The sequence below is a fragment of the Corvus moneduloides genome, chromosome 10 (assembly GCF_009650955.1).
Source record: "Corvus moneduloides isolate bCorMon1 chromosome 10, bCorMon1.pri, whole genome shotgun sequence".
Lineage (NCBI taxonomy): Eukaryota > Metazoa > Chordata > Aves > Passeriformes > Corvidae > Corvus > Corvus moneduloides.
Genome location: NC_045485.1, coordinates 1814736 through 1834746, shown reverse-complemented (window position 1 = coordinate 1834746; position 20011 = coordinate 1814736). Strand labels below are relative to the sequence as shown.

The 20011-nt window shown below is 41.6% G+C and overlaps 1 protein-coding gene across 3 annotated transcripts in view; it reads left to right on the top strand.

The window, feature by feature from the left end:
* Positions 1 to 1751: 1751 nt before the first annotated feature.
* The window catches only part of UGGT1 (UDP-glucose glycoprotein glucosyltransferase 1), a 42063-nt gene continuing 23803 nt past the window's right edge, over positions 1752 to 20011 (top strand). For 2 of the 3 annotated variants that reach the window (XM_032120009.1, XM_032120007.1), the window contains exons 1-17: positions 1752 to 1890; positions 4503 to 4638; positions 6421 to 6503; positions 7047 to 7177; positions 8042 to 8154; positions 9344 to 9518; positions 10830 to 10926; positions 11509 to 11587; positions 11788 to 11888; positions 12704 to 12803; positions 13911 to 13971; positions 15560 to 15651; positions 16348 to 16498; positions 16621 to 16740; positions 17860 to 17945; positions 18364 to 18499; positions 19418 to 19549. In XM_032120009.1, the coding sequence (XP_031975900.1) occupies positions 1767 to 1890; positions 4503 to 4638; positions 6421 to 6503; positions 7047 to 7177; positions 8042 to 8154; positions 9344 to 9518; positions 10830 to 10926; positions 11509 to 11587; positions 11788 to 11888; positions 12704 to 12803; positions 13911 to 13971; positions 15560 to 15651; positions 16348 to 16498; positions 16621 to 16740; positions 17860 to 17945; positions 18364 to 18499; positions 19418 to 19549 (1917 nt within the window). In that variant the 5' untranslated portion in view covers positions 1752 to 1766. Of the gene's footprint in view, positions 1891 to 2174; positions 4069 to 4502; positions 4639 to 6420; positions 6504 to 7046; positions 7178 to 8041; positions 8155 to 9343; positions 9519 to 10829; positions 10927 to 11508; positions 11588 to 11787; positions 11889 to 12703; positions 12804 to 13910; positions 13972 to 15559; positions 15652 to 16347; positions 16499 to 16620; positions 16741 to 17859; positions 17946 to 18363; positions 18500 to 19417; positions 19550 to 20011 lie in introns of those variants that run through there. The other variant, XM_032120010.1, reaches the window with a different exon arrangement.

Genomic DNA, 20011 nt, shown 5'->3' with positions numbered 1-20011 from the left:
GCGCCTCTCGCCCGAGCGCCTCTGACCACGGCCCCGAGCTCCCAACGCCCCCGTTCTTGCTCTCCACACCCGGCCAAACCCACTCCCCCCCCGCAAATCCCCAGCACCCATCCTGGGAAGTGACAAGAGGACATGGCGGGGAGGCATTGGGGGTCCCTGGGGAGGGCACGGAGGGAGTCAAGCACCCCTAAAACATCCCAAAATCTCCATCGTTCGGGCGGTCTCCAAAACTCCCTGGGGCCTCAAAGTGCTCCCCCTAAGCCTGGGAAGGGAGCAAGGACATGGCTTGGAAGGGGCGTTGGGGATCCCCGGGGGAGGCACTGATGGGGTTACTTAACCCACCACTGGGTAGAGGGAAAAAAATAATTTTTAAAAAAAGGAACAAACCTTGGAGATGACGCACATAACAGCCCTGAGAGACCACTACTGCAGGGCTGCCTCGGGTTTGGTCACAGACACATCAAAACACCACCATTATTCATCACATTGTTCTCGTGTCATAAGGCTCAGAGATGAAGTCAGCCAGACACCTGCCGCTTTCAGAGTTTTAATAGTGTTTTAAAATGAAACCGGAAAGAAAACCTTTAAAACTTCAGGATCACATGTAAGTAATCCCTAGGTCTGCCTCGCAAACCTTAGTGTTTGTGTTGTGAACAGCCCTGCAAACATCTGTGGCCATGAGCAGTAGTGGGATGCCACTCTCCAGGATACCCACCAGCCACCACCTGTCCTGCGGTTCAGCTCAGCTCTTGAGGCACTGCCTTACCCTTGCCGTAGTCACTTTGCCTGGACTCACAGCTTTCTCCTGGCTTTCCGTGTCTTGCCGGAGACCCCAGTTCTGCTGCCACACCCCCGGTGACACTACAGAACGCTCGGAGGGCGCGGCGGGGGCAGGTGAGCACAGAGCACACACAGAGTGGCGAAGCGTGTTCGGGATGAACGAGCGACAGTTCAGCGGGGGTTCTGATGGAGAAGGTGTAAAAGGTATAGAGAAAATAAATGAAGAACGACTGTTTTTTAATCTGCCATATGCTGCTTTCGGTTTCCCCCCGTCTTTACACTACAAATAAACGAGCAGCTGAAGGAAGCAGTTGTTTGCACAGGGTCTCCTTCCAGCAGCACAGGCTGGCGACCGCTCACGGGCCAGTTAATAACGGAAAAAACACAGGTTCCACCTTCGCTTCGGGCGTTACCTCCTTCAACTGAGACTGCACAGAAGTCCAAGAAAAGCCCCTGCTGTTAGCACGGCCCTTCCCTGGGGCCGGGGCTGTCCGGCCAGCCCACGGCGGGCTGCGGGCGGCGCGGGAGCGGCTCCCCGATGGCGGCAGCCCCGGCCCGGCCCCGCCGTCACTGTGCGGCGGGAGCGGCTCCCCGATGGCGGCGGCCCCGGCCCGGCCCCGCCGTCACTGTGCGGCGGGAGCGGCTCCCCGATGGCGGCGGCCCCGGCCCGGCCCCGCCGTCACTGTGCGGCGGGAGCGGCTCCCCGATGGCGGCGGCCCCGGCCCGGCCCCGCCGTCACTGTGCGGCGGGAGCGGCTCCCCGATGGCGGCGGCCCCGGCCCGGCCCCGCCGTCACTGTGCGGCGGGAGCGGCTCCCCGATGGCGGCGGCCCCGGCCCGGCCCCGCCGTCACTGTGCGGCGGGAGCGGCTCCCCGATGGCGGCGGCCCCGGCCCGGCCCCGCCGTCACTGTGCGGCGGGAGCGGCTCCCCGATGGCGGCGGCCCCGGCCCGGCCCCGCCGTCACTGTGCGGCGGGAGCGGCTCCCCGATGGCGGCGGCCCCGGCCCGGCCCCGCCGTCACTGTGCGGCGCCGTGCGGCGCTGGCTCGGCAGCGGAAGCGGAAGCAGCGAGGGCGGCGGGAGCCGGGCGGCGCGCGGCGGGGCCGTTCGCAGGTGCGGGCACCGCAGTTACCGGCCGGGCGCGGCGGGGCCGTGCGGGAGCGGCGGCGGGGCGGGCCCGTGGCAGCGGCCTGGGTGGCGGCGGGCGGCCGGGGCGGGCGCCGCAGCCCCGCGGAGGAGAGCCTCGCTGCGCGGCCGACACCGGCGGGGTCCCTCGAGCGGCCTCCGCGCCCCGCGGGGGTCGGGCGGTCGGTCCGCGGGCGCACGAGTGGAGCGGGACCGGGGAGCGGCGGCAGAGGCTGTGCCCGCGTTTAATGCCGCGCACCATTAACCACTTGACGGCCCGGGTTTGATGTGTGCTTTGAGCCCTGGGCGGCCCGGAGCTGCCGTGCGGCTGCTCAGCGCTTCAGTGACAGGGGGCTGGCGGCGACCGGCAGCTGGAACAAGGCATTTCTGGTCATGGGCTGACCTGTTAATCGCCGTCGTTTGGTTTCAGTATCCGTAGCACGGCAGCTTTAAAGGGCGTGCTTACACAGAGCCTGCCGAGCTCTCAGTGATCGCTGTTACCAGTGATCCTCGCCGTGCGCGGTATCGGTCCAGGGAGCTCAGCGCTGTGCCCGCAGCAGCGCTTGCCCTTCCGTCCCGCTCGCCTTTGCCCTTCCGTGCACTGCAGCGCTTCGCCCGCTCGCTACCAGCCCGACATCACAGGACATGGCAGAGGGCACTGACTGTAAATGTGGGCTGATTTATTCCTTTCCCCAAGGCTGGATGTCCAAGTTTCCGGAAGTATTTTAAACCGAGTAATTGGAGGAAAAATAAGGAGGAAAAATATTTACAGCTGGGGTGTGAAAAATCCGCTTTGCAATGTCATAATTCAGATTGGGTTTTGCTTTGTTACCTAGCACAGAGCTGAATCTTTTTGTGTCACTTATGTTCATTCCCGTGCCTCTTGCCCCTTTTTCTGTGGTGTATTTTTCTTTGAGATACCAGTCATTCCTTTGTTTTATGGCTGTTATTATTGAGGGCTTGTAGATACTTCTAATCTGCAGGTTTTCAGTTGGCTAAACTGTGTCAGGTGACAGATGTGTCCTTTGGTTACTTTCCTATTTCGTGCGGAAAAAGGCTTTTATTACAGTCTTTCCCAGAGTGGGAAAGCAGGCACAAGAGAGCAGCATAGGAGCTTTAGGCATGAGAATGCTGTTCAGTGTATTCATTTACCTGTTCCAAACTCCAGTGTATGATTTGCAGAGAATAAGAAGGACCCATCTCTGGGAGGAACTGTGAACTGTGTCCTTTTGTTGTACTTGGCAGAAGCCAATGTTTCACTCCACAAATATTGGCTGAGCTTCCCTCTCTGCACACCGGGAGTGATGGCTGTGACCATTCTGTGATGCCATCTGTCTGCTTCCCAGGTGTGGCATAAAGCAAATGTCGTGTGCAGCTGGCCAAGCTGCTCTTTGGATATCACAGCAGGAACTTCTGCTTTTATCCCCAGAGAAAGAACAATGTCTGAGTTATTGCTGGGAAACATTTGGCTGGAGGGGTATAAACTTTTAAAGAGAGTAGGATTTGCTTCGTTTGTCTGTGTATATATACAGGTAGCTTAGAGCTATAGATATATAACCCTATTCTTTACATTGAGATAGTAATAAAAAAGAGACAGAAGTTAGATCCTGGCAGGTTATTGGGTGTGATATATGTAGAATTGGAGCAGGATGTTTTTTCAGGTGCAGGGTGGACATGGAAAATGAGTTATCCAGAAAAAAAAAGGATAAAGAAATGAAAGAGTACCTGAGTGCATATTGGGGGTGTAGTAAATATAAATATACTTCAGTCAGAGAGGGGCAAAAAAAGCTTGAAATTTTGGAGACTGTAATGGAAAGCCAACAGAAGAATTCAGGTCTTCCATAAGCTGAAGAATTGTTGGCAAGGAAGTTCCACTCGGCTTTATTTTGTTGTGTAGGCCAGAGAATACAAAGGCTTGAAAATACACATGAAGGACAATAAAGAAATGTCATAAATTTTTCTTTTTGGCTCATTTGTCACAGTAGGTTGTATCATTTGAGTCTGTTTGCATTATTTCGTTCATTTTTCAGCTTTTAAATTTGGTGGTGCTTAGTGCAGCTGGGAAATACTTGTTTCTTCATTCCTCATAGAAGCAGTCTGCTGTGCCCAGCAGAACCTGAAGTAGTAACTGGGGAACCTCATCCTTGCCTGGCTCATCTGATTCTGGTTAGTCCACAGCTGCTGAATCTGTGCTAACACAAGGTGTGACTTCACCTCCCGTGAAATGAACAGCAGGCTGTTTTCCCACCCAATCTGAAATAAGTGCAGTTTGCAATACCTCTTAAAGCAAGTAGAATGTGGTGTTGGTGTCCCGGAACAGAAGCAATCTTATTTGAAAGCATAAACACAGAAGAAGCTGGAATTGATTTAGGTTTAATTGCATCTCAGGAGTAAGACTGTAAATTCCTTGCCTCTCTTCGAGTTTTTATAGTGTTTCTGATTTTGTGAGCCCAGGTGAGATGATGATCATCTCATTAATGTATTGCATTAAATACAATCTTAAAATCTTAAAATACATCTCAGTGTATTTGGATATGTGAGATCCTGTATTTGTAAGAAGAGACAATGCAAAACTCATTATTTTCTTTCATCATTTTCAGCCTTCTATAAAATGGAAATACTTATTGCAGTTCTTGGAATCTGGCTCAGCTCTTCACTTGTAAAAGCAGATTCTAAGGCTGTGACAACATCTCTAACTACAAAGTGGTCTTCAACTCCTTTACTCCTTGAAACAAGGTAAGTGCATTGTGATTTTTTTCATTGTCAAATCAGAATATTCTTAGAGGATAAAGTGTTCTCTTTGTTTATGTGGCACTTTGGTTTCTGGTCACTACCAACAGTAATAACATGGAACATGCTGTGTGGGGGGAGATGGGAGGAGTATTTTAGAGGAGACAGTAGCAGGTGTTTTGTGTGCTAAATTCTTTCATCATGCATTAGAACAAACATTAATAACCATTAACAATTACATAGTTGGTATTTTTTATGAAGTTTTACTCAAAGCATGAGATAGAGGAGTTTAGCATGGTCTTGTAAGATTCCATAGCTAAATGTATTTTACTTCAGTGTTGTAGGTTTTGATACACGTCTCCTGCTTGTGTGTATTTAGCTCAGTAAAGCTTGAGTTTAACTTTCTTCATGTGAATTGTGCATTGATTAAAGTCAATTGCTTTGTTAAGAGTTGTGCAAGTCACCCTGGGAACATTTGTTCTGTGGTATTAAAGACTTTTTTCTTTAAGATGTTGTGTAAAAAGAAAGCAAAACGCTGTCTTTTCACTGCCAGTCTGCTTAGCACTTTTGAAATCCCCCACTGTTTAATTTTGTCATGTTTTAGTTTGGAGATGTTAGTAGGACTTTTAGAATTTTAAGTTCCTGTGTGCCTAATTTTATATCACTTAAAGGTATTGCCAAATGTGGAATTTTGTCTGTTTTACTGCAGATTGTTTCACATGAAAATAGTTGAGCATTGCTGGGTTTCATTCACACGAGCATGGCTTTCGTTCAGAGGACAGGTGTGTCCTAGGTGAAATCACTTTTCTGTAACCTGCTCTGGAGAAGCTGAAGACTGAAAATTCTTTAAGCAGTAAAATGCAAAGCACAGGTGTTAATGCCAAGATTTAAGTACCCTGACACTGTGAGACTGTATGAAACTCAACCTAAGAGAGTGTGAAACAGTAAGCAAATAATCAAAATAATGTGCCAAAGACTTGATCCATTGCATTCAAAGACTTTGGGTAGGGAAGGATTGTTCACCTGGGGTGAACTGCAGCATGATGCAGCACTGCAGTGTAAGATCACTCCTGCTGCTCACTGTACTCAGCCCAGCACTGCAGTTTGTTACCCAGGTGTTTAAGCAGCACTTGCCCTTGGATGGGAACACACAAGTTACTGTGGCAGTGAGCAGGCTCCAAATCTTCTGTTGTAGCATCCTTTAGCACAGCAAGTATGTTACATGTGTGGACATGATACAGTACTTGTGGTTAGCAATGTTTAGAGAATGAATTTCATTATCTAACCTTGTATTTGTACCCAATTAGATGCTTAATATATGGGAATTATAACATGATTTGAAGCTGTGACTTCTCTTTTTGCTTGTTTAAGAGCAAGCAAACAGAAAACTTCCACCAAAGACTACCAAAGCTGAGAACTACAGTCATCTGCAGTTTGTTTCAGCAAAATCAACAAAAATGTGTTTCTCATAAGAGAGAGATAGCAAAGAAATGTTTTAGGGAGGAGAGCTACCAGGATGGACACTGCAGCCTGTTAGTGGCATTTAAAGGATCTGTAGGTGCCTTACAAGCTGCTTTCATGTACTGTGTGTTTGTCCTGGTCTGCAACTATTATTTGTTTGGGTTTGTTTGTTCTTAACTTTCCCGGAGTGCTTTTCCTGGTAACATAGTTTTCTGATACAGGTAAATACATGGTAGGTACTAACTTTCTGTAAAGCGTTACAAGGTACTAGATTTGTAACTCGAGAGAAAATTTGTAGATCTAGCTCACTCTTCTCATCTTACCTAGTGAATTTTTATCAGAAGAAGGTCAAGAAAAATTCTGGAATTTTGTTGAAGCCAGTGAGAATATTAAGACAGCTGAGCATGATGGTAAGTTTTTGCAGTGTTTTTCTTGATGCTGACTGATAGTTGAAAAATATACCACAGTATTTTGTCTTCCATTGTGTTAGTCCTCATTTGACTTCTAAAATACTAATTTCAGTAATACTTTTTGCTGTAATGTGCTCAAGGCTTTTGGATATCCATTTGACAAAAGCTGTAGTGGATGAGTCTGAAACATTTTGCTTGCCAGATCCTCGTTCAACATGAAGTATGAAATATTTTAAATGCCTTTTCTCTGTGTTACTATTTCTCAGCTGAAATTAAATGGGAGCTCTTAACTTTTTCCCTCTTCCCCAGCCCATGTTTACAGCCTCAAGAATGTATTCAAGTGTACTTTCATGGATGTCTATTGAAGTTCACTCTCATCCTTCTGTAGAATTGGCTGTAATGAAAACGGAGGAGGGATGGTCACGTGCTTACTTAGAATTCATGTCATGGGCTTTTGTTGACATAAATCACACTAAGATGAGAAGCCCCTCTTCAATGAGACTATGGGATAGAAAGATAACTGTTTGTACTTTGACTTTGCAGGTAGTGATTATTCTTCTTACCAGGAAATGCTGAAAGTAGCCTGCCAGACTCTGTCACCTTTGCAGCAGAATTTGTTGAAATTTTCCTTGTCTTTACGCTCTTATTCTGCAACAGTTCAAGCTTTTCAACAGGTTAGTACAGGAAATGCTCAGACAATGTGCAGAGCATTTTACCAAGGCTCAGGAAGGAGTGAGCTGTGGAAGGAAACATTTGAGAGTATAAAACACCTGAACTGGTTAACTGTTCTGTACACCTGAGCTACAGAGTGGATATTTATATTTATTTATATTTATATATAAATTTAATGAGGCACTGAATTTTTGTGTAGAGTAGGCTAAAGAGTTGGAATTTGGACATATCTGCATATCTTTGTGCCTGCTGCACCAATAATTGTGTGAAGATTTTTATGAGGACCATCCCTATGGCTCCATTGGTACTTGTGATGCTGCTGCTGTTCCTGTTGCTCAGCTGAACTTACTTGAAGATAGTAATCCATATATATGTGTGTGTATATATATATATATAGTGATTAGAAACCATAAATTGAAGTTCATTGTGTTCTCTGTTCTTTTTTAATCTCTGGGTATCATATAATTCATTGCAAATTGTCTCACATTACTGCTTTATTTAAGTAATACTGTAAAACATCTTCCTTGTTCATCTGGAGTCATTTTGTCATTTGATATTTAACAAATACAGATGTTTGGGATGTCTAAGACCAAAAAAACCCTCAACCACAACGCCTAGAATTGCAAGCCTTGCTTTCTGTACTGCAATTAACCTTACAGCTAATAGTAACAGACTGAGAAATAAGTTAAGGCTTAACTCTCCATCTTGCAGTTTCACCTTGCATTTAAATGATATCATAAACATGGAAGAAGTACTAGTTTGGAATGTGGGAAATGGTACTGTTTGCTGCACAGCTACACTGTTGTAATTTTCACTTGTTCTAAGGGCAAACATTCAACCTGCATTATTATAAATATTTTATACAGATAGCAGCAGATGAATCTCCACCAAAGGACTGTACCCTGTTTTTTGTTGTGCATGGGGAGAAAACATGTGAATTTGACTCTCTTGGAAACCTTTTACAGGCAGCTTCAGACAGGTATTTGCTTAATTTCCAATTATTGGATTAGCTCTTAAAATTTAACCTGTTAGACTTACTGCTGCAAGGAGGTTGTAATAAACCTGTTGTTTCAATGTTCTTCAGTGTTGATTTCTCCTGTCCCTTGTTTGCACAGGAGTGGCAGTCTCTTATTTGGTATTAATTCAGATTGCAATGATTGTTTTCTTATCCCGTGCTCTTTGATAATTCTGCTGGGAAGAGGAATGTACACAAGAAAATTTGGAAACAAATTCTAGAAATAGCTGGAAACTATTGAAGGACAGTAGGAATTCTCAGGAGTGTGTCAAACCTTCAGTATGTAGGGAAAACAAAAGGAGCTGGGCTGCATATTCAAATGAGAGTTAATGTAACAAATTGTTTTATGAGTGGCTGAAAGCATGAACAGTATTTTTTTCTCTGTGTAGTTTTCTCAGCATTGACAAAGAAAACCATTACCACAATATATTTAAAATTCAGATTTCTCTACAAGAACAGAACTTGATTGTAACTGCTAATAACAAAAAGAAGGTATAAAATACAATACTTATTAAAAAAAACCCAACAAAACCAACCCAAATCCTTACATTTCAGTTTGTTTTCATAATATGAAAACATTTTTGTATTCAATCTGATTTTTTTGTAGTCTTGGTAATTTAGTTCTTTTAAGCATAAGGAGTTTTTTGTCAGTGTGCAGACATATGGCATCTATAGCTCACATGGAATATTTTAAGTATTTCATTGCACTTTAGACAAAATGTAAGCAAAGTAGCTGAAAATAGGCTTCTCATTCACCTTCTTGTTTGTATGCTAAGCCAAGGACCAGGTTCAAATGAATTGGCACATCTGTTCTGTCAGCCTTTTAAATTTTTCATACAGAATTTATGAATCACCGTGGGGAGAGAAAGTTACTTGGAAATTTAAGGGAAGATGTTCATTTTTCAAATTAGGATCATATTAGATTCAAAATAGCTCTTAGTCACTTGTTTCCTTTTCATGTGTTCATTTTGCACAAAGCTTTTGTCAGCGTGCATCAAGTGCTGCCAGCCTTGATATAATTTGTGGGCATGGCTTGCCGTATGTATTCAGTGAAAAAGGAGCAGTGATTAAACAGGGGAAGAAATGTGCATCATGCATGGAGTGAGGAGATGCTGTGAGTCACACTGTGCCATTCTTCACTGTCTCCTCTTAGGCCAAAGCCATTTCTGTTCAAGGGGGACCACAAGTACCCAGCATCAAACCCCGAAAGTCCTGTGGTCATACTTTATGCTGAGATTGGCTCAGAGGAGTTCTACAGAAACCACAGGAGCCTTGTTTCAAAGGCTGAGGCAGGAGAAATCACTTATGTCCTCAGACACTACATTGCTGTAAGTATATTTGGGCATTGTAACAGAGGTATTTGAAACAGAGTAACTGGCCTTGGTTTTCAAAAAGAAAACGGACCCAGGTTTGTTCCCTTTAAATTGACATTTGCCTGCTGTCATTGTTCATTTACTTGGAATACTCAGAGTTTTACTTTTTTGTCGCATGTAGCTGGGTAATACAGAATATTTTAAATCTCCTGATTGTTTAAATAAGATTGTTTGATTTCACAAATCCAGACTTAAATTCCAGATTAATTAGAGACTTTAATGTAAAAAAAGTGTTTCTCTACCCATATTAGATCATAGGAAATAGATCTTTCACAGTCAGGCCACTTAGTTACTTTAGTTACTTGATATAAAAAGCAAGGATTAACATTAAGGTACCATTTTCAAATGAAAGGCAATGTTTCTGTAGCAATTTTTTTACAGAACTACTTACCATTCCTAGTGCAGTTTATCCTGGTTTCCATCTTCCTCCACAAAATTGTCCATGGCCACTGGATTAGTATTTAAAACTACATTTCAAAAGCTATGAAAAATTGGAGTTCTTTGATTTGTTACCTGAATATTACTAACTATTGCCAAAACCTGCAGTGTAGCAGTCAGGCTTGAATGTGGGGCAAAAAAAAAAAAAAAAGGGCATGAGCTGGTTCACTTCTAATATTGTACTTTTAAGAAAATACAGTCATACATTGCCTACAGCACTTACCTTTTATAAGAGGAAGTAGTTGTTTATCAGTGTTGGGAGGAGTACTTACATTCAAAACTCAGTGTATTACACTTTAGATCTTGGTACTGTTATATGATCCCTATATACTTCAGAATACTTTTAGAAAGTGATCATGTTCCTCTCATTAAAGGCAGAAGTAATTATGCACCTGTCTTTTGTCATTATTTTATTTCTTGTCATTCTCTGTGGTAACTCTTCAGTGAATGTGTCATTTTTGAACTTCACAGCTGAAGTTCCTTTCCACCCTCTGTGATTTGATGATAGGAGTCTGTCTCCCTCTGCCTTGCTCACACACTGAATCCTGAAAACATTGTTTTGTGTTCCTCTTTACTTTGTGGATTTTGATGGTATTTTGGTTCATAGAGATAATTCCTGCTTGCTGAACTTCAAGAAGTGTGTTGAAATACAGTAGGAAATAATTTTATTAGAGTATGTTACTGCAGAGTCACTCACTGTGTTTGTTTCTTATTACCAGTTGTGTCTGAAATACCAGACTGAGACTTCTTAGCTTTGGGGAGTGGCAGCTTTTAATCTGTGGATCAAAACAAAGATGGCAATATCACACTGTTGTCTTTTCCTTACAGAATCCCAACAAAGAAAAGGTTTACCTCTCTGGCTATGGCGTAGAACTGGCTATTAAAAGTACAGAATATAAGGCCAAGGATGATACCCAGGTGAAAGGTGAATTATTATTTTAAGTATTTTAATGTGAACATTTTAATTTTGCCAAGGTAATTTTATATTTGTTTTGCTGTGGATGTCTGAATTGCAGATATTTTTCTTTCCTGAGCTCTGAAATCCCCTCTGGGAGCATATTCCTGATGAAGCATATCTTTGCCATGGCACTTGTCTTTTGTCCTTGTGAAATGCTGGAGTCATGGCCCTGGACTAGATCTTAGTAATGGCACCACTAATGCAGCTAATTTTTTACCAGATAGCCAGCTTCTCTGCAGGTGTAAAGCAGTTTCTCTAATTTGCTTTAACTGATCCATCCTCAGAGCAGAATGTGTTCCCTGTTCCTGAGGTTTTTTTTTTGGGAAGACAGAACTTAGAATTCTGCGTGGTTTTTTTGCCTTTGCTGCTTTTATAGAGCTCTGATCTCTGTTCTACAAACTCCCATGCATCTGCCAAAACTATTTTGATGGTGTAATCTGTGTGTATACTTTTTCTTTACGTGTGCACATTCACATACAAAACCCAGGTTTTCCTGCTTTTCTCTTTGTGACTAGCTTGGTGCTAGTGGTGTTCTCTGTGTGTTCACAGGCACAGATGTGAATGCTACAGTCATAGATGAAAATGACCCTATTGATGAAGTGCAAGGATTTCTCTTTGGAAAACTAAGGTAAAGCTCAGCTGGACTTCATCATGTCAAAAAACCTTTTGCAGAAATGCCAGTGTTCTGCTTTGTTATTATTTTTTACATGTCTGAGTTTGCTGTATATGTTAGCAGCCTACCTTTTTAATGTGATAGTTTCTTTTAAATTAGCAGCAGACTTTCTTATAGGAAACCACAGAAGTTGTTTGATCCTTGTATCCTTTTAGGCAGCTGTATCCCGATTTGTCAGAAGAGCTGAAAGAGCTCAGAAAACACCTCGTGGAAAGTACCAATGAAATGGCACCTTTGAAAGTATGGCAGCTACAAGGTAATCTGGATAAAGGCTTTCAGTTATGGTCTACAAAAACTCAGTGTAAATTATGTTTTCTGGTGTTCTACACAATCAAGGTTGTTAGTGGTTGTGTACAGTTGACAGAGTTTGACTGTAAATTCCTTCATTCAGTCTCACTTGGAAAAGGCTTGTGTTTCTATAGTGCCTTTTTTGTGGAGTCCTGTTGAAATAGCTTTTAGGATTGTTTCACAGGACTTCTGACATGAGGATTGTTTTCTATATTGTGAAGTACAGTAAGCTACTTGCTCTTAAACTGACTGCTTGTATGGTCTGCTGAATGCAGAAAAGGAAGGAATGTAAAGTTTCTTTCTGTGAGCACATTTTTGATGTGAAATATTGAGATTTCTCAAGACCAGAGGAAAACCGTATTTCAAAATCAATTACATGCCAATCTGGCCTCATTCCCTGGAAAACATCTGTAAAGGCCTGTGAAAAGGCTTTTCATCCTCTCAAAAAGAGTAATTCTAAAGGCTGAATGTAGAATCTACCTATATCCAGTGGAAGGGCAGATCCTCCCACCTCAGCCAGAGAAAAAAGAGTGCTGGTCTGGACTCACTGAAGCAACCTGTAGGCAGCATACACTGGTTCAGTTGGAAAGGATTGCTTACTTCAAGGCAACACACAGAAGCTGAATACAAAGAGGATGAGTTTAGAAGAAGTATCTATAGGTGCAGATAGAAAGTGAATTTTCTTAGGCAACAGGCAAAAAAGTTGAAAGCTAAAGTTAAGATGTCTCTGCATTGCGTTGTTTTCAGTTTTGAGTTCTTGACTTCTGTTTTTTCACTTCTAAGATTTGAGTTTTCAAACTGCTGCTCGCATTTTGACTGCTCCTCCTGTGGATGCTCTGATGGTCATGAAAGATCTTAGTCAGAACTTTCCTACAAAGGCCAGGTAACTTTAATTTTGACTCCTAGAAAGTTTTATTACTCTCCTTTTCCTGAGCAGGACCTGAGACAAGCAGCATTGGTTGGGTTAATTCTGACTTTCATTTAGCTGGAAGCAAACACTGGGGAATGTTTATGCTGGGAAGTTCTTCAGCCTACGGTTACAAAGAGGATTTCATGGTGTTTTTCTTGGATGGCAGCTGATGTGGACTGGTAGAAAATTTGCCAGAACTGCCCATGCTGTTTTACTGTGAAATGAGTCTAAACCTGTTGCATGAAGTCATCAAGAGTTTATTGGCTGGGTTTTCTGTTTGGTGGCCTTAACATTTATTTATTCACAGGGTCCCACTCTTCTTCTGGGCTCCACTTTGCCAGACAGCCCAGTCATTCTCATGTCAGAGGCTGATGTGCAATTCCACTGGTTTTTGCACTTTGTCGGTGACTGTCTTTAACATATTCAAATCAGTCTCAAAAAATTCAGTAATGATCTGGCATGGCCAGCCAGTCTAGAGATGTATTTCTCTTGATAAATTCCATTGCCCGGATTGTGAAGATAATATCATAGAAACTCCTCCTTTTTGAGTAGGTGGAGATACACCTGAGATGAGAGTAAAAAGAATCTCATTTCTGGTCTTATTTCCCATTACCTGATGTTAAGGTGCTGTTTAGAGCTTCTTAAGGCAGGCATTGCATTTTACTGTGTTTTCAGTCTGATCTATGGGCTGTACTTGCCCGCTCTGTGATGATGCAATCACTAGATTCAAAGTAAGGAAAGGAATGGGAGCCCACCACGAGGAGTGAAGTCCCCTATTTTCTGTTGACAGCCTCCATCTTTACATTTTTGTCAGCTGCACACTTATATTATGGGTAATGTGAAATTAGACACTGGGCATTGGCATGTGGTTAACATTTTTGTGCTGCTGGATTATACAGTGTAAGAAAAATGCTACATCCTACTATTTAATGGTATCACCAAGTGCAGCTGCTTCTTGCTGCATCTCTTTACACTAGAAGATTTTCTTAATATGTAAGGTACAAAAGGTAGGATAAGTAGATATCTGTCCAGCAGATAAACAGGAAGATGATTCATAGCATGATGTTTTTATTTTTGTAGGGCCATAACAAAAACAGTTGTTTCTTCGGAACTCAGAGCAGAAATTGAAGAGAACCAAAAGGTAATGTGCCCAGAAAGTAACACAGTGCCTTTGCACTTATGTTTACATGTTGCTCAAGAATATGACCCAGTGTTTTCACACACAACTTTATAGTATGCATCTGGGAAGTGAAGAAGTGGTGGATTTTCAAACATGGATGTGGAACATAACTAAGCTTCTTTGCTCAAATATGAAAATACTTCTCTAGTTAGAAATTTCTTGCTTGAAAAGCAGCTATATTAAAAATCTTTGTACAGTTTTAAGGATGCAGAAGAAAATTATTTCTCATTATCCAATTTGACATGATGTTTAGATATCTGTATATATCAGTGATCAGGATCAGGAAGTCACAGAATAAATTCAAAACCTGCCGTGGCTTTAGAATGATCCATACTGTGTGGAGGAAATGGTTCCAGTGTCGGTGCTTTGAGAGTGAAACTAGTGAAGGGATAGAATTTACAAGCTAAGTCTAGATGTGCTTTGAAACAGCATCTTAAACCCCCCCCCTCCCAGGTCATGAGAGGCCTCTGGAGGTCACTGAGTAGGCTCTGTATTTGCAGAAGTGTTTCAGACAGCTCAGTTCTGTACTTGGCATTAGCAAAGCACTGAAAAAACCAACAACCACTTGGGAATTTTGTACAGGCTTTTGTACAGAACTTTGTGCAATTAAAATATGCCAGGTAGTGTGGTCTGGATGGAGTGCAAAACAAAAATTTTAAGATAGTAATGAAAAAAAGTCAAACAGCAGGGTTTGCTATATGAGCTACATTGCTCTATTCACACATTTCAGTCTCATTTGGTATTGTTAGAAAAAAGACCCTGTATGTTAAGTACACATGTATTGTTTAGACATCTAATCAGTGATACTTGGTGAGTCTAGTAGTAAATGCAGAGCTACTTACAAGTCCCCTGAGACTCCTGTTCTGAGAGAGAAATGCCTTGCTGTTCAGTAGTGATAAAATCAGAAGAGAAAGGATGGGGTTTGACACCCTTGTCCCGTGTGGTTCTGGAAGGGACAAAGTATAGGATGGAAGTCCAAGCTAAAGCTACCTGGTGGCCTTTCTGTTATGTGTTAGATCAGACTCTGGCCCACAAGTAAACCCATGATTTTGTGGATTGATTTTTATTCAGAGAATACCTGGGCCACTAGATCCAGACCAGGCTATATCTAACCCTGCCCTTCAGAGCTGTTCTTTGCACTCCTCACTTTGTGTGGGTGTTATTTGCTAGTTAAGTTCACTGCTACTATTATGTTAGAGTTTACTATGTAGTTATCCACAGAAAGATACAATTTAACACTCAGATTTTCTTTGGGAGCCTATTTAATACAAAAATGTAGATTTTTTTTCTGATTAGAAGCTACTTTCCTGTTCTTGGTACTTCAAGTGGTACTTTTGTAATCCTCTGTTTGCTTTGCTCACAGTCTTCGTGATGGTAATGCTGTAAAATATCCAAGTACAATGTTTCTCCTTCAGTGTTCATCATGCCTCTAAATAGAACTTTGTAACTGGTACTGCAAGACAAGATGTATTGGAAAAAAACACGTTAAACTCTTTAATAGTATTTTCTGTGCAGAGCACTCTTCTAATGGCTTCCTGCTTCTTTTTAGTATTTCAAAGGAACATTAGGATTGCAACCAGGAGATTCTGCCCTGTTCATCAATGGACTACTTATTGATTTAGACACTCAGGACATATTTAGGTAGGAATGTTTTGTTTTTCACAATAATTGTATCCTGTTTAGAAACTTGCATCCTGTTTGTGCATGAATGATAAAGTTATTTAGTCAGTTTTGAACCTGCTTCATAATCTAGACTAGGTTTGATTGGTAAGTACTGTAAAAAGCAAATCATGGTTCCTTGTCCTATTCAAGTGCATTTCCAACAAAAAAATCTAATGTGGAAAGTGGAATACCCTTGAAGATTGGAATGGGAAGTCACCTTTGTGCTGTTCTTTTGACCTGTGCTGTGACTAGCAAGATTTTGGTCTCTCAGACTGTCAGCATCCAGATTTATTCTGAAGACAGCAGACTGATTCTCAAAGGATAAACCACTGTAAATTTTTCATCTGGGAACCACCCTGTATCTTTGTCAAGATGTGTTTCAATAATACAGAATTGAAACTACACACACACACACATATATATCTATATATATAGATAGATAGATATAAAAAATGGATTAGTTATCCTGATTTAAAGTAGTTTTCCCTAGAAATATTAAGTGAATAGATTTAAGTTATCTCAAGTTTCTTATGACAATAAGAAACAGATGATAAATAAGAACTGATGCCCGGACATGACAGGCTTGTTTGTACCTTTCATCTGTTAACCCTTAGGGTAAGAACAAGTTATTTGCTGTGGCATTAAAATTTAACCCCAGTTTGCTTTTCCTTGCAGCTTGATCGATGTGCTCCGCAATGAAGCCCGTGTTATGGAGGGCCTGCACAGCTTAGGAATTGAGGGGCTTTCCTTACACAATGTTCTCAAGTTGAATATCCAGCCTTCAGATTCTGACTATGCTGTGGACATCAGAAGTCCTGCAATTTCAGTGAGTATGAAATTGTTTCTTAATTATACAGTTCTCAATATAGTGTCTGATTGGGAAATATTTTTGTCTCAGACCAGAGCAGGAGGATTGTCAATCACTTAAATGCCTTTACTTTTTCTTAGTGGATCAACAATCTTGAAGTTGATAGTCGGTATAATTCCTGGCCCTCCAGTGTGCAAGAACTGCTGCGTCCCACATTTCCTGGTGTGATCAGACAAATTAGAAAAAACTTCCATAATTTTGTAAGTAATAATCTGACTAGATGAAATGTGCATTTTGTTTTCTCAAGAGCAGGAACATCAGCTTTTGTAGCTTGCCTCACATACACACTGGATTCACTGTCACTTAAATAGCTTGAGAGAGAGGATGCTTTTCTAACAGGTTTTGTTCTCCTCATATTAGTAAGTTATGGCTGAGATTCAGAGATTACTGAGCATGATTCTCTGGCTTCTATTAGATGCCAGCAGTTGTTTTGTCAATGGACAAAATTACCATCTGATAAATAACAATTTGGTGTGTTGCAACTTTGTCATAATACCTGAAGTTGGTTACTGAAATCTGTCAAATTTGTTAACTGTTGTCTTCTTAGCAGAGGTAAGACCAACTACAGTTGTTTCAATTAGAAAGCATTCATGCACCAAGAGTTGAATAAATGCTCAACAGCTTAGTTCTAGGTGTCCTTTTAGTCTGTAGGTAAATTACTTAAACTTAGATCTGATGAAGAGTTTGCAAATTGTGCACTGTAACCCTTATCATGTAGCAAAGTGGCCTTATGGAAAAAAAGAACTCTGATTAGGGGAAAATAGGGACTTGAACCATCTGAAGCTGTGGGAGCATTGATGTGTTACCTTTTTCTCTGGAATTCAATACTTTTAACAGAGATTTTTAAATTATAAGACAACAGTTGCATGAATGAAGGGCCCTACATGCAGTCTGAACGGCCCAGTTCTGTCTGGGTTGGGACAGCAGAGAACATCTTGGCAACATTGGCTCTCCAGGACACTGAGCAGAGCAAGTGTTGCTCAGTTCTGACAAATGCCTGTCTCCCAGGGATGTGGGAGTGGGTGGATCTGTGTGCAGGCAGAGGCAGGAGCCAGTGCGAGGCTATACTGAGGTAAAGGTATCATGTAAGGAGTCCTGTCTCCTCTGGTTAAAGGAGTTGCTTAGACTGGGTACTGTAGATCATGGACTTAGACACTTTGGAAGAAGCTTTTTATGTAATGAGTCTCATCTCCCTGGCAGCATATAAAGTAGGCCTGATGCTAATTCTGCACTGAGACATAAATAAAGTGATCTTTGATCAAAACCCCTTCTTGAATTCTTAAGGGAATGGAAACTTCTCACTTGCTATTTGTGTACAGGTGCTGATAGTAGATCCTACTCATGAGACCACAGCAGAACTACTGAATGTGGCAGAAATGTTCTTTGGTAACCACATCCCGCTGAGGTAATTGCTGTGTTTTAATGTTTGGGGTTTTTTTACATCAGTTTTATTCATGTGACTTCTGCAGTTGTAAAATTTTCATTTCTAGGACACAGCAGAAATGTTACATGCCTTGTATTCGAAGGATGTGTATATTTTTTGAGTATAACTTTCTCTACTAGCAAAACAGAGTTCAGTTTCTGTAACAGTCCAAAAGAAATTTAAAGCTTTGGATGAGAGAAGGGTGAAAAGCAAGATTCTGATGGACTTGTTACAGATTATATGTCCTAAATTTGATTCCTGGCTGCTCTGCTCAACGTGTTCCCAGGCTATTCTAGTAAAAGCCTGTGTCTAAGATGATGATCATAGCCAGCAGTTGTATGAAGAGTCAATTCTTCATTAGTGTAATAGATTGATAACCTGAGAATTTGTGTGATTGCAGGATAGGACTGGTCTTTGTAGTTAATGACTCAGAGGATGTTGATGGACTTCAGGATCCTGGTGTTGCCCTCCTTAGGACATACAATTATGTGGCACAAGAAATGGACAACAATTATGCTTTTCAGACTGTCATGTCTGTAAGTATTAATTTAAAAGAGAAATGAGTGTTTTAGTATTTTCCATGTATGTAAGGTGATGTTAATGGGCTAATATGTAGATGATGGAAGGAATTGTTCTTTGGCTTGGTTAGTATGCAGAGTATCTCCAAATACTGGTGCCACAGATTACATGTGTCCTTGTAATGTGCTTCTGACCTAACTTTGACAAGTGAGACTGGGTTTCCTTGTGACACTTAACACTTTGGCACGTTTTTCTGGTCCTGTCCCTTTGCTCATTCTGTCTGTGAGTTCTGAGCTGCACCATCCCTTCACTGTTATAATTTGGTTTGAACTGTTCCAGCTGCATACCTTTGCCACATTAAAGGGCAATACAGGTGCTGGTAAATTGATTTCACCTGTGGCTTGATACTTGTGCAGATTGGCAAGCTGGGGCATACTGCGACATTAAATTGGTGGTTACTTAAAGAAAGTTACTTTTATTCTTTTTATTTTGGGTATGTATTTGTAGCTCAAAGTAAAATCTTGTGCCTTCAAGAGGGAAAGAGTTACCTGCTTTACATGTGAGGTTGTATTGTTCATAAGCATATCCCAAGTTCTGAAGGGAAGGTAGCTCCTTGGATATGCTTTATTTGAGGCTTTTCCCCAGAGCACTATTTTCCCTCCTGAGATACCTTTTCTAACTAAAGATACAAGTTACTATTTAAAGAAATATTTATTTACCTTCTTCCAATCTCACTGGGAGGACTACAAGGTATAGCAAGAAACTTCTAAGGGCTACAAGTGCTTAGGAGCTGTTGCAGCTGATAAATATAAGTTTTGCAGTCTGGCTGTTAATGCCTTATTATAACTATTGTAACACAGGTGACAAAGTCAGCTTACCTTTGATAAGGACAGAGGCTCTATGGTTGCAGCTGTAAACTTGTATTCCCCTTTCAGATATATAACAAAGTAAAAACAGGAGACCAGCTCAAAGTGGAACATGTTGTTAGTGTTCTTGAGAAACAGTATCCTTATGTGGAAGTCAACAGCATTCTGGGAATTGATTCTGCCTATGATCAAAACAGAAAGGTAAGAATTCATGAAATAGAGCTTTTTTTTCCACTTCTTTTGCTGCAACAGTTTTGAAAATATAATTACATACAATTTCTTGATCCAGTTCTCTTACCAACCAGGTAACTATTTTGTTACCACATTGGGGACTTCTAGTAATACTTTACTGTTTATGTTCAGCACAAGCTTTATGTAATATACATAATACATATAATGTAATATATATATTTTAAAAATCTCTATGTAAAGAACCAAGATAGCTTTCTTGTGACTCATAAGTCATGCTTTCATTACGGAATGCAGACTCAGTAGAGTTTAAAAGTGTTTGCAAAAAAAATCAAGGTGATGGAATGACTCATGAAAAAACCAAGAGGCTTAACGTTGGGAGGGATCAGTGTGGGGCTTCTGAATCAGTGTTTGAATACTGTGTGAGATAAAGCCGTGATTATGAATTCAAAATGACTTTTCTATAGCAAGACA